Below are 14,612 nucleotides of genomic sequence, written 5' to 3'. Positions count from 1 at the left end.
TTTTTTACTAATTTAAACACGATCAAAGAATTCCCTGCTGATAATCCCTAGTAAGTATCCAATTAACCCTACTTGTTTTGCATGTATTTATTGAGAAAATTTGACCATACGATTAACTGCATCATCATCTTACATGATTTGTTCTCAATATTTAGTAATTGGTCTATTAAGTTGGCTAAAAAAATAAAAAATTGAGTGGCATAAAATAAAATAGCCATTTGACCATGTTTTGCCTGAGGGAAAGTAAGAGGGATAGAGAAGGGCATAAGTGAACTATTTTATGAGAGAATGGGAGGTCCTGGATAAGCACAAAATTTAATTAAACAAAATTCAAATATAATTAACAAAATTTCTGACTAATTAAGCACGAAATTATCAAAATTTAAGTGTTGATCACATTATGCATAGTGCATTACAACAAGTGCACAACAACCCCTTATATAATGGTGGGTCCCAATATGTGGGGTCTACCCTCATATAAGGGGTTGTTGTGCACTTGTTGTAATGATGTAGTGTATGAATCAAATCCCTAACAATATAAATTTAAATCTTAAACAATTCACTCAAGTATTTGAGTAAGCTTAATTCAAACAAAATTCATACTCTTCATTATGGCCTCTAAAAAAATTTATTCTACTCTATCATAGTCTTTGCTCATTTTCAGCTCGAACTATGAAATGTCTCATACGCTACCAAAATATTAAATAATAAGCCTCCCATAAATGAAGCCTTTGGTATTATACAAAAAGACATCCTTTCTTTCTTTCCTTTTTTTTTATTTTATTTTAAATTAAACTTTTTTATTTATTTATTTTTTAATAAATTTATGTATTTTTATTAAGGTGGACATGTGTCGCCATCTTATTGGCGACACGTGGTGCTGACATGTCATTTGACAGAATTTGTCAAAATTTTTAACGAAATTTTACTCAGGAATGGATTTGTAATTATTACTTACCACAAGGACCTCCCATAAACTTTTTAATCCATAAAAAGTAAAAAATAATTATGACATACTACATAAACCAATAGTAAAATTACCTCTTGGTATTATACAAAAAGCGCTAGAATGTTTGAGAACGCAGACATCCTTTATCTCTTTCGTTTTTTTTTTTTTAATAAATTAAAGTTTTATTTTTCTAATAGTTAATTTGACGTAATTAAAAAAGAAAACATTGAGTCCCATTATCGACGTAAGATTCTTAATTTTTAATTTTTAAATCTTTGTTAATATTCATGCATCCACCAAACCTCAAACCAAAAAAACCAAAGGACCTTGATGGGATGGTTCCAATTTCCAAATATGTCAAAAGAAAAATAAAAATAAATAAATATTTTGAACCAATCGCAGCACTCCATCTTCTTCTCTTTCACATCGCAGCCAATCACAAAATGCCACGTATTCTCCTACCCACACACGCTAATTAGATCCCCCTCCCTAGTCCCTATACATCACCTAGACATGTGGACCCTAATGTCCTCCCTGCTCTAGACCACTTGTTCAACTTAACGGTTTCCAATTAAAGAACACACACATTTTTCCGTTTTCTTAACGGCAAACCCTGACGCCGTCAAGCCCCCTCTCTATATAAATACTCCAACAACAATTTGCTCTCTTCTCTTGTCTGTAAAAATTTTCCCATTTTTCGGATTTTCATTTCGTCACGTAAAATCCGGAGCTCCCTGCCCGAGACTTCTCCTTTTTGAACATTTTCGGATTCCAATCCGATATATCGCCGGCATTTCGTCCCGGCGAATGTTTTTCCTTTCTAAATTTAGCAGGCCGGCCTCGTTTAATAGAGCAGAGTGCGGTTCTTGTGTTGTTTTATACGTTTTTTTGGGTTGAGATTCTTCAGCGAAGTATCAGGGATTCGGATAGCAGCGAAGGAGGGAGAGCCGGAGAGATTGATTATTCAAATTAATTTTTTTTTTTGTTTGCTTCTCTTTGTGCTCTGTTTGGAGCTGGAGAAAATCAGAGCAAGCACAGGAAAATCGAAAGAGTTATCACAAGGTAAGAGCCTGAATTTCCTTCTCTCTTTTTTTCCCCTTTGTTTTGCTTTGCGTTGTTCTTTTTTGAATTTCTTTTGGTTGCTTTTTCTCAGAGACCAAACAGAATGTAACTTTTGAAGTGTTTAAAGATTTGTGGTCTGCTTTTGCAATATTATCGTTGATCAGGGGATCATGATTTGCATTTTCATGTGACTGAGATTGCTGTTTGTTTGCAGGGAAAAAGAAGAGTTTAGTTTGTGATTGAGACTTGTAGAGGAGGGTGCTGAGGGCTTAGGGAGACAAGAAGAGCAACTGTTGAGTTGGCTTGGGGTAAGTCGTTTTCGTATAGAAACATTTAGCTATACAATAATGCCAATGTGATGCTCCTTCTCATGTCTCTTTGTCCACTCATCCACTGCTTTCAGCCCTCGACCACCAAAAGAACAAAAAAAAACAGAGAGAGAGAAAGGGGGAGAGGTTTAGTACATATTTTCTCTGACTAAGCTGCTTTTGGAATTCTTGGAGAACGAGCAGTGATGTGATTTACGCAAAAGAAAAAGAAATTTTGTTTTTTTTTTTTTTTTTCCTTTTTAAAAAAAAATAAATTAGATTTGTCAGAAACTTCGGCTTGCACAGCCTTTGATTCTTTAATCGGCTGTGTGTGCACTAAAGCACACACAAAATCCAGAGTCGGTCGCTATAATAAGACCACTTTCAAATTATTGACTCGCTATTTATTCTCCCTCGCTTTCTCAGTCTTCTCCGATCCCGAGCCTCTTTTCTTTTGCTTCGCTTTACTCTTTCTCTTCGGGACCAACTTGTTTTCTCGGAAATCAAACAGAGAAATAGAGCTCAGATTATTTTTTATTTTTTATTTTTTTAAAATTTTCAATTTTGGTTTGGTTTCTTACTAATTATTAATTAAACGGGGCGGGTGAAATGGGGATGTGGCAGGATGAACAATTTTCTTCTGATAAATATAGTGTACCTTTGTTATTTATGAGGTGTACGGACCCATTCAAGAATCAAGTAAGTGTTCTGAACCAAACAGGAACCATAGGTCAAATTTACCCCTGCAAAATTCGTCCCACATGGGCGAAAAAGTAATTTAAAAAATAAAGATAACTTCGATTCGTCGAAAGACAAAATTTGTACAGTTCATATTCAACCAAAAATTATAATAAAGTGATTGCTTGTACATTCCACTTCGTTAAAGCCATGAATAGCTTCTTTGACAAATTTCAGCACTATTTCATCGGTACAAAAAAGGGGAAAAAAAAGAAGAAAAAAAAGGAGGAAATTCCTGCTCTACTTATGCAGAAGTGGTATTAAATCTGTGTTGTGTGCAGGGACAAAAAGGGAAAGAGGAACGGAGAAAATGTTTACGTGCATAGCATGCTCGAAGCAACCGGGAGATGAGGGTGAGGAGGAAGGAGGAGGAGCGCGTGGCAGCGGCACACCAAGTACAAAAGAAGCCGTCAAAAGCCTGACTGCGCAGGTTCCTTATCCTACACCCTCACTCTCTCTATCTTTTATATATAAGAATATAAGATATATATTTCCATGTCTATCACTGTTTTTTGCCTTCGTTCCCAATCTTTGCTTTTTCAGTATCTTTTTCCACATTTGTGAAAACAAACAAAATCAGAACCCCATAAGGTGGTTGTGATAGGGTGGGGACCATTGTTTGGCATCTTTCACGCTTATTAGACCATGTACGTGCTGTTGTTTTAGCATTATTATTATTATTACATGGTAGAAGGATTTTTAGATGCTACTGTTGCGTGTGACGCACTATAGAATCTCTTTTGTCCATCTTTCAGTAGGTTTTTGTCACGTGGGACTTTTGACGTGCCAAGCTATTACCCTCCGTCTTGCCTACCCTTTTGTAGTTTTATTAGGACGAACTACGAAGAGAGTTGGTACCTCCTATGCTTTAGACTGCCTAACCTTGCCACGTTGATTCATTTAATGTATATGCGGATCTTTTTTTCTTTTTTATTTTTAAAATTTTTTTTTAAAAAAAATGGAAGGAATGCAAAATTTACTTATTCTACTCTCATCATGCTATGCTAATGTGAGGAGTGCCATATCAGCCCTAACGAAGTGAAAATAAGATAAAAATGTAGTATATAATATTTCTCTATTTGAATAGCCTTATAACAAAAGGAATCTCAATCCCTAATTCCAAGCAAAAGAAACAAAAACAATACCCAATTTATTATCCATATCCAATCTATGCTTTTTCGTATAATTCTAAGATTTTTTTGGATATATTATTGATATGAATCCGATCCTTTGCAATAAATGGACTAGATAGTTGGTAAATCCTACCTTATTTAGTTATTTATGAACCCTCCAATTTTGTTGAGATGGGATTCTCTTCAATCTAATTGGCTTTGTTACTCTTATTGGCACTCAATAGAATGGCCACGTTTATATATGTACGTGACCAGGAAAAAAAAGAAGAGAAACAAGATCAACACAGAATCCCCTTATTTAAGGGCCGCCCCCACCGAGGATGCCCACATCTGCCTAATTTTAATGTCTTTGGGATTTCCACACTAGTAGTGGATTCTCTTTTTTCAATTCTTTTTTCCCATATAAGGCATAGGTCTTACTCGTTACTTATATTTCATTTTAATGAAAATTGCTAATTTGGTCCTATAGTTTGAGGTTGTGATAAATAATTTTTTGGGGTTAAAAAGTAACAATAACTCCATGTGATATGCCTGTGTAACGAATAGCTTCCTCCATACAAATTTCAGTCTTTTCTCAACATGGTCATTATAAAATTACAAATTTATCCTAAAAAAATAGAAATAAAAAACAAAAGAAACAAAAAGATTTGGGCTTGGATGGTTTGGCCACCCCTTAAACCGATTATGGGGTGGCCAAACTACCCCAAAATTTGATTGCTGAGCGTGGTCGAACCATTTTCATGGCTATGGGGTGGCCAAAACTCGAGTGCTGACCCAAAACTTATATATATATATATATATATTTTACACTTTTATTTAATTTTTTTTTTATAATTAAATTTTATAGTTTCTATTAAAATATATATATATTTTTTAATAGAAACTATAAAATTTAATTGATTCTCTGGAACCAAGAAAGAGGATGGACTATAAGTTTTGGAACCAGAAAGCTTATGCAGTTAATCAGGTGGGGGTGCTTGTCTTTATCTAGAGTCCTATCAATTAGTTTTAGGGTTTTTTTTTTTTTTTTTTTTTTTTTCTTTATAAAAAAAAAAATAATAATTGCTTGGGAAATATTCTCACACACCCAACGGGATTTTGAACTTCGACCTTAACGACCATCCGGTAAATACTTGAGTGAAGATATCATGTAGCCCGAAGTCCATTGACTTTTATTAATTTGAGTTTGATGTTTGGTTTTTGTTTTCAATCTTTGGTGTGTGTTGGTCCAAGTCTTCCTACACTTGTGCTAAGTAAGTTGCACATCTAGTTTAAGATATAAAAATATTGTTCAACGCTGAAGCAAATTTTGTGTGGTGGGATATGATAGCGTATTGGTGTTTTGTTAAAGTAATTGCATAGCGGAATAGTGGGGAAATGGGAAAAGACACACACATCAAGAAAAGACTTGCAAGTAAATATTCTTCGGGTGACCCACCACTGAATTCTGGTCGATTCCACAATATTTTTAGAACAAGTATGATATGGCAAAGGAAAAGGGAAACATGGTGAATGACACCCCGACCAATGCCCAGGGCCTAGCAGAAAAGTACATATTCATTTCAGATTGTGTTAGACTGTGAACCCTGACTACTACCCCTCTTCCTACACTGTTTACTTCCCCCCTCCCTTTCTTTTATGAGATCAAGGTCTCACACATAGACAAGTGCTCTTGTATTATGCAGATTCTTCTTCTTCTTTTTTGTTTTTTTTTTTTTTTTAAGTAATGTTTTTTTTAATAAATTGTTATTCGATTGTCATAGAACTTGATTATGTTATAATAAAGTTGTATAATGATGTTATAATAAAATTTAACCCTTAGATTAATACTTGTTAAAAGAAAATATAATCAATGACTGATTTCATTGCTACGTCATCCCAGTTATATGAAATTCATATATCATTTGAGTAATTATAGAAACCACCCTTTTTTATTTTAGAGAAATGCTACTTGTATTTTCTTGTCCTTCTTTTATCCTTCTCCGCTAATATGTTATTGTCAATTCACCATTAATTTTTCTTTTTCTTTTTAATTAAGATTGATATAAAGGTGGATTGACAATGTCACATCAGCAAAGAATGATGTATAACACATCTCTTTAATCCATCACAATCACATTAATGCCTTTGATTTTTTTTTTTTTTAATAATGGCTTATTCAAGGGCTAATAGGCATTGGCACATTGCAAAGTGAGATAAGGATAAAACAAAAGTGTAGTTTCTAACATTATTCTTGTGTATATAAAATATAAGCTGCTTTGAAGCAAAGGCACTCAAAAGACAGTTATAGCCTTATACTAATGTTGTGACTCTGAAAATCTTTTTCTGTCACTATTGTCTCTGGCCTTAATTTTGCTATTTCATTGAACAGGACCTTCATCCTTGCAACCATTTAGAAGCCAAATCATGTCTTTCATATATATATATATATTCCTTGTTGCACCGGTTTTTGCGCTTTTTACAGAATTACCTCATCATTTTTTATTTTCTTTTTCTTTTTGTGAAAGAAACAGCATCCAGTGAAAATACTTGAAAAAAAAGGAGCCACTGTCCTTTGGCCTGACTGGCATATTTTGTAATTATGACAGAAAGGGATAGGGTTTAATTCCAATTAATGGGATGAGAAGGGAGGACGAGACTATTACGAAGTCAATTTACCGTAAGGCAGGGGCAAGTTACCTAACATTATAGACCTTCTGTTCAATTTATTATAACTCATGGACAAGTGACCTTACATTATGGGCCTTTAATTCTGGACCATGTACTTCAAGCAGTGTAAGACATAGCACTTTTGCTTGAATGCTCTCAGTTTTAAGCTGGATCCTTGCTAGATCAGCAAAACATTTGACATCTATAAGTAGAATTCATCAATGGAACATCAGGGAATTTGTAATTGTGCATTTCTATGCACATTGGAAGAATATGTCCGTTAAATAGGGACAGTCCTTCCAATAAATACATATACTTTCATCTTTCTATATAAAGTGTGTTTCTTCCAATAATTTTGCAGCAATTCTTTCTTTTTTTCCTTCTTATTCTCTCCAATCTTTCTTTCTACACTCATATCCTACCACAGAATTTTGTACCATTCATCCTAGTATTTTTGAACAAAAATAATGTGCGAGGATTGTGCATCCCATTGTTGCTTATGCATGAACATGTAAACGGTGCAGAGTTGTGTTATTGTATTTAGGTCGCATTGAGTGCTAGTATCCTACTTCATAAGTTGGTTATCATTCTTAAAGGGAACATCTTAGCTTGTGTTGGTAATGATATATGCTGTAAGTTTTTTCCCATTTGCTTATGCGTTACTCACTAAGTAGTATGTAAATTGGATAATTTAGTTTTGAAGATAATATATAAAACAATTTCCATTTCATGGGCATGCCCCATAATCTTTTGGCATACATAATCGTCCATTTCCAATGTTCAGTAATAGGTCCATATCATTAAATTTCTAACCATATGATAATCTAGTTTTGTAATAAACACGTTCTACTAAACATTCTATTAACCATGGACTTCAATAATGTGCAGATCAAGGATATGGCACTGAAATTTTCTGGTGCTTACCGTCAATGCAAGCCCTGCACAGGCTCCAGCAGCTACAAGAAAGGCCAACGACCTTACCCAGACTTTGATGCTATTTCAGAAGGGGTTCCATACCCCTACCTTGGAGGTGCAAGCTCAAGTTCAACCCCTGCGTGGGATTTTACTAGTAGCAGTCACCACCACCCTACCTCAAGATCAGACTCAAGATTTACAGGGGTATTTAGAGGTGACCAGACTCCCGGAGGGACGTCTGTATCTTGTGATGTCGTGCTCGAGGATGAGGATGAGCCTAAGGAATGGATGGCACAGGTAGAACCTGGTGTTCACATTACTTTTGTGTCCCTTCCTAATGGCGGAAATGATCTTAAACGAATACGCTTCAGGTATGATGAAGACCTCCATCAACAATTTTATTCCAGTTGAATTCCATCCAGTTATCTTTTCCTTTTATTTTTCAGTTTTCAGTTTTTTGATCCCTCGAGTTTCCTGGTTTGCAAATAAAGTGAGTTCAAAGTTGTTCATGATTTTGAGATGTCTAAGACGTGTTTGACATCAACCTCTGGAGGACATTTACTTTGACCTGTTTTCCAGCCCTAGCATGGCCTACTCTCAGCAATGGTCCAAAGGCTTGTAGCTCTCGTAGTTTATTAGTCCTGTCCCCTTACTATGTAATGTATGTGATAGTTTTCTAACCACTGGGCCTACTTGAAAGCTATTATAAGCTTTCCAGTTCGGATATGAAATGGACCTTTAGGACCTCAAATTTCTCAAAATATCTTAAGATTTTGGTCACTGAAACATAATTGCACTGCACAGCCATAAACTGACATATACTTTGTATTTAAATTTGAAGCCGAGAGATGTTTAACAAATTGCAAGCACAGCGATGGTGGGGTGAGAATTATGACCGGATCATGGAGCTCTACAACGTGCAGAGATTCAATAAGCAAGCTCTTAACACTCCCCCAAGGTCTGAGGATGAGGTAAAAAGCTTTTTATTTCATCACTTTCGTCATCTGCTGGGCTACTTACTAATAAATGCTCCAGACAATCTAGTCATAAAGTTTTCAGTCCATAGCTTTTATGGAATAGTCAGTTCCATTATCCAGAGTAACAAAATTGCTTTCCTATAGTCATGTTAAAACCTTGACTATGTAAGAACACTGAAGGTCAGCCCTCCATGGACCTGCTCTTACATGCGAATTTATTTCTCTTTAATTGGGAACATCGACCTAATAGTCATAAAGGCACTGAAGATCCTTTAACTGGGACAATTTGTTCAAATCATGTATTCGGAATGATAAGAAAACCATTGCTCATGCACATAACTTTCTAGTAAATCATTAAAATTAAGGAGATCCTTGGCAACTTGCATCAGATAGACTTTTTGGGGTAATAGATCATTTGATGTTAATGAAACCCTTGACCTTTATTTATGCAAAGTAACCGAGTGAATCAATGACAAGTTAGAAACCTTTTCAATCCCAAAACGTGTTCAAACTTCTTTATGGTATCAGAGACAAGTTATGTTCAATAATCGGTGTTCAAGATAGGTGATCTTGAGTTCCCATTATGTAAATTATTAAAAGTACTTTTCTTCTTTAGTTATATTCCTGATACCTGATTTATAAACCCCGCATTACTAACGGATGCTTGTAATGTTCAACAGCATCGAGATTCTTCATACTCAAGGCTGGGATCAGCAATGGAAAGCCCTATGGGTTCATCACTGAACAAGGAGTGGACACCAAGGAACTACTATAGACCTTCTGGAAGTAAAGGGTATTACCCATCTGACCCTTTGGATCAAGGTGGCAGCTACCATTACAATGCAGGCTCAAGTACATTTGGTATGGGTGGCCATAAGGGAGAGGCATCATCTATGGATGCATCTCGGACAACGACCTCATCTAGGGACGAGGCTTCGGTTTCGATTAGCAATGCAAGTGACCTGGAGGCAGAATGGGTTGAGCAAGATGAGCCTGGGGTGTACATTACCATCAGACAGCTAGCTGATGGTAGTAGGGAGCTCCGGCGTGTCAGGTTCAGGTAATGAAATCATTATTTATTTACATAACATTCCTTGTAGCAAATAAATCTGAAGGCAGTTTAAAGGCAGTTTGTGACATTTATTAAGATCTTTGTGTATCTGAAGACTGAATATTCTTGCCTTATTGTCTTCTGGGGTGAAGCAGCTTTTGACAAATTTTTTTTTTTTTATTTGTGCAGCCGAGAAAAGTTCGGGGAGGTGCACGCAAAGCTGTGGTGGGAAGAGAACAGAGAGAGAATACAAGCTCAGTACCTTTAAAATTTTGATCCAAACGGCATACATTACTACAGATAAGATTAAAGAAGTCAGGGTGCATCTGGATGTCTCAAACAGGTTGAATCATTAAACACTTATGGTTTCTTAGAATGTAACAATATGAATGAATCCATACCCCTGTATTAATGGAGCCTTTATAGAAGAGAATTGGAGCTATCCACCACAAGTAATGGTTAGAAATTTCTTCCATCAAACAAAAACCATTCGTGCTATCATCAATTGTGGAGTGGTGGCTCCATTTTTGAGTAAAGGCTCGTTTCAGTGACTGAGATGTCCAAATGGGTCCCTTTTTTGTCCTGGTCTTTGTTCTTATTATGATTATCATCACTATTTAGTGAAATTCTTTTGGGCCTCCTTTTTCCCTGTTTAAGACATTTCTCAAGTCTTTGGGCATCATAGGATTTTCTGGCTCTCTCCACTTAGATATTAAAGTTTGTTATCTGTTACACAAATTCGATAAATGGAATTGAAATCATTCCCAATCATATGTAGAGCTTGTATTTTATGCGAATTGAAATTCTTTTAGAAGCACCTTTAGAGCCCGAGCTAGAGCTCCATTCGGTAGAAGATTTGAAAATGAACAAAAAAAATCGAAATGCGAACCTTTTTTATTTCATTGAATTAATTTTGTAGGTTCTTTAACGTTGGAAGCTCCCGCTCCGGCGCACGCTGTACCCTAAACCATGCTTCTCAAAGGGGCACAAAGTGTGCCTGTACATTGGCCCCTACGAGTGGCAGCCCACCTACCGAAGCTACATGTTGCCCACACAACCCATGGCAACAGCAAATGTGTCGTTGCCTAGGCCCTCGACACCCCATGCCAAAGCCAGCATGCAGACAATGCAAGTGCACCCCATGCTTTGGACTTAAACCAAGTCCTCTTTGTTGGTTCATGTTGGTATTTGGCATGAGACTTGTCGCAAAAATAAAATTAGAAAAGCATTACACATCCGTTCCATCTAATTATAATAATAACAAAAAAAAAAAAAAAAATCTTGATTTGGGCAAAAATATTTATCGTAAAATTAGGGCTGTTTCCAAAAACCGGAAACCCGATCGCTTGACTGAAATCGACCAAATTCGATCGTTTTTATTGGGTCGAGTAAAAAATAAAAAATTTTACTCTAGTCTAATATAATAAATAATTAAAGTATAATATATTGATAATAGATCTACTTTTCTTTCAAACTTCAACCTAACCCTAACTTAAGTGTGTTGTTCCAATACCAAAAGTCACAAATTCTCTCGCAACCAATTTACTCTACCACTTTCATCGTCGCCTCTATGCCATTAAAAATAATAAAGTTATTTAGTAGACTGTTATATAACTATTAAAAACGAAAAATCAACACAAATCCATCCATCTTGCTTCTCTCTAACTCTCTCTATATATATATGTATCTACACACATTATATATGTTTATCTATCTATCCTTTTCTTGTTTGAGTTGGATTTGATATGATGGGTGTGCATGTGATATTCAAAATTTCCTTCATGGTTTCAAAGTAATAATAATATTACCAAGCAGAAGATAAAGCTCTAGTACTCTTTCCCAGATCTACCCCGAAGTGATTGCCAAAAAACAGGCCAGTTCTTCCGAGCCTCATTCCAACCCAAGAGGGAACCTTCCCTCAATGGATCCCAGCTAGCAGAAACAATCCCATAGCTCACCCCTAAGAGAGCAGACCCAAAGAAGAAGAAAGACACAATGAAGGGCACCCATGTGGGCACATCAATCTTCAGTCCAACTTTCAGATAGTAAAAGAATGGGAAGAATAAAACCCCTGTGAACAGCGGAATCCCCACTGAGAAACCCATCCTGCTGATCATCCTGTTGGTCACCACCTCTGGTATTACGCCTTCATCCGCCTCCTCCTCCTCCTCTGCCTCGTCTTCGTCTTCGTCGTCGTCTTTGTTCGGCTTCTTGGTCTTCTTGGTTCTCCTCGGAGACCGTCCAAAGCCTTTGGAACTCCTCCTCAAGGTTGCATAGAGTGATGTTTGATTTTTTTGGTAAGGTTTTGTTGCAGAAACTGGGAATTGTGTTTCTACATGTCTTTCCAAAGAGTAGGTGGTGATGGGCAGGGTGCAAAGCTTGCGTTCAATCTGCAATGCTTGAGCAATTAAACAAAATTTATATATATTGAATCATATGATTAGAACACCCAGATCCCATTTTCGAGTAAACGTATAAAAATGAATCAAAAGAGCAATTGTACCTTGTGCACTGATGATGTTGGGTTGGAAGAGGAAGTTAAAGACAGCCTGAATGGCGATGAAGTTGCTCCTGTAATTGCAGCCATTTGCTTAATTCCCCTCTTGTCTCTTTCTTTCTTGTGCTCTTGATTCAAATTAAAAGGAAAAAGAAACGTTGGATTGAGGAATAGAGAGAGTTTACAGTGTTATACGCTCGAAGAGATAGTGCTCTGAAACGCCATAAGAGAAAGAAAGGAAGGGGGAAAGACGCAGGGAGAGAGTGGTGGGCTACAGAAAAGGATAAGGTTGGATTAGATACGCTAATTTCGTCAAGTAGCGTCAAATGTCTTGCTCTACTTGGATTATTGGCTTATTGCCATTGAGGGGCTATTTTTTAGTTGAATTTTAGTAACTACTATTTTTTTTGAATAATTATTCAACACTACCCAAACATACAACTTTTTACCACCTTACCTATGTGACAAGATGGTCTCTCACCTTAATTTATTTTTAAAAAATAAAAAAAACTCAAAAGGTAGTGGGGGACTACCTTGCCAAATAGGCAATGTGGTGAAAAGTTGTATATTTGGGTGGCATTGAATCATTACTCTATTTTTTTGAGTAATTATTCAACACTACCCAAACATACAACTTTTTACCACCTTACCTATGTGACAAGGTGGTCCCTCACCTTAATTTATTTTAAAAAAATAAAAGAGTAATGATTCATTGCCACTTTTTTATACAACTTTTCACCACCTTGCTATGTGGCAAGGTGGTCCCCCACCTTAAGCAATGTGGTGAAAAGCTGTATAAAAATGTGGCAGTGAATCATTACTCAAAATAAAAATGCTCAAAAAGTAGTGAGGAACCACCTTGCCACATAGGCAAGATGGTGAAAAGTTGTATCTTAAGGTGGTAGTGAATCATTACTCTATTTTTTTTTCTATTTTAGCTACATTGTTTTTAAAACATTCCATATTTTACCTTCTATTTTTTTTTTTTATTAAATACCTAACTAGTACACGCGGTTAGGGCTGAAATTCAAAAGTTGTCTCGGTTTCAAAAAAATCACTCGTGATACCTGTCGCTAATTTGTGATCCAAAAGCTGTCATATTGAAAATATAATTTGTCACGACACAACCTTTATGTAATGCACATAGAGAAAATTGTGACGGATAATATACTTGGCACGCTACTGGGCATGAAAGGGAAAACAAAAGACAGCCATGAAGCACGTGAGAACCTGCGTAAAATTGGTTTGAAACCATAACTTCATCCATTCATCAACAAGGAAAGCAAAACATATTTGTCCGCAGCTTGCCACACGATGCCTAATGTGGATAAAACCAATTTCTTGAAAGTTATTAGATATGTCAAAGTACCTAACGAATATGCCTCGAATGTGTCCTGTTGTGTCAAACTTAAAGACCGTATCATTATGGATTTGAAGAGTCATGACAATCATATACTCATGCAATATGCCTCAAATAAACCTTGATGAGGCTAGAGGGGCGGTAACACGAGTCAACCTCGATAGACGCACATTGACGCAGGCTCACCAATATATTATGTTTAACTCGGGCGAGTTTCTTCAATTGCACACGTGAGTTGTATATTTTTTTAAGACATCTTACTTCATCTTATACCATTACTTGTGAATTTCTAAATGGGATAATTGCACCGTTGGTCCCTGTGGTATACCATAATTATTTTTCACTCCCTATGGTTTAAAAAGTTCACTGGAGGTCCTCGTGATATGCAATAATTACAAATCGATCCCTAGCGTCAAATTCTGTTAAAATTTTTAACAGATTCCGTCAAATGCCACGTCAGCGCCACGTGTCGTCATCTTATTGGTGACACGTGGCGCTGACATGTCTAATTTTAATAAAATAATATAAATTTATTAAAAAATAAATAAAAAATACTTATTTTTTTTAAAAAAAAAAAACAAAAAACAAAAAAAAAAGAAAAAAACAAAAATGGGAAAGGGGTGGCCTGGCCACCCCCAAAAGGGGTGGCCAGGCCACCAACAGCCCATGGGGGTGGCCGCGCGCCACCCCCTGCAGCCACTGGGGGTGGCGCGCGGCCACCCCCAAAGGGGTGGCTGGGCCACCCCTTCAGCTTTTTTTTTTTTTGTTTTTTTTTTTTTTGAATTTTTTTTATAAAAAAATAAGTATTTTTATTTATTTTTTAATAAATTTATATTTTTTATTACGATAGACACGTGTCGCCATCTTATTGGCGACACGTGGCGCTGACGTGGCATTTGACGGAATCTGTTAAAAATTTTAACAGAATTTGACGCCAGGGATCGATTTGTAATTATTGCATATCACGAGGACC

General features: G+C 36.3%; 2 protein-coding genes across 2 annotated transcripts; one reads left to right on the top strand and one right to left on the bottom strand.

Annotated features, from left to right (window-relative positions):
- Nucleotides 1-1,622: 1,622 nt before the first annotated feature.
- Nucleotides 1,623-10,438, top strand: LOC133853686 (protein BREVIS RADIX-like). Its single transcript, XM_062289688.1, has 7 exons — nt 1,623-2,011; nt 2,226-2,319; nt 3,339-3,487; nt 7,728-8,125; nt 8,596-8,725; nt 9,412-9,791; nt 9,972-10,438. Exons 3-7 carry the CDS (start codon nt 3,368-3,370, stop codon nt 10,048-10,050), a joined length of 1,107 nt encoding a protein of 368 aa, XP_062145672.1. The 5' UTR covers nt 1,623-2,011; nt 2,226-2,319; nt 3,339-3,367; the 3' UTR covers nt 10,051-10,438.
- A 1,105-nt stretch (nt 10,439-11,543) lies between these two features.
- On the bottom strand, nt 11,544-12,594 carry LOC133854392 (protein PAM68, chloroplastic). The gene is made up of 2 exons (XM_062290582.1): nt 12,286-12,594; nt 11,544-12,172 (listed from the first exon to the last, which is right to left on the bottom strand). The coding sequence occupies exons 1-2, from the start codon at nt 12,367-12,369 to the stop codon at nt 11,609-11,611; spliced, it is 648 nt and encodes a 215-aa protein (XP_062146566.1). The 5' UTR covers nt 12,370-12,594; the 3' UTR covers nt 11,544-11,608.
- Between the last annotated feature and the right edge of the window lie 2,018 nt (nt 12,595-14,612).

The sequence above is a fragment of the Alnus glutinosa genome, chromosome 13, assembly GCF_958979055.1.
Source record: "Alnus glutinosa chromosome 13, dhAlnGlut1.1, whole genome shotgun sequence".
Classification (NCBI taxonomy): Eukaryota; Viridiplantae; Streptophyta; class Magnoliopsida; order Fagales; family Betulaceae; genus Alnus; species Alnus glutinosa.
This window is presented reverse-complemented; position numbering and strand designations above follow the sequence as displayed.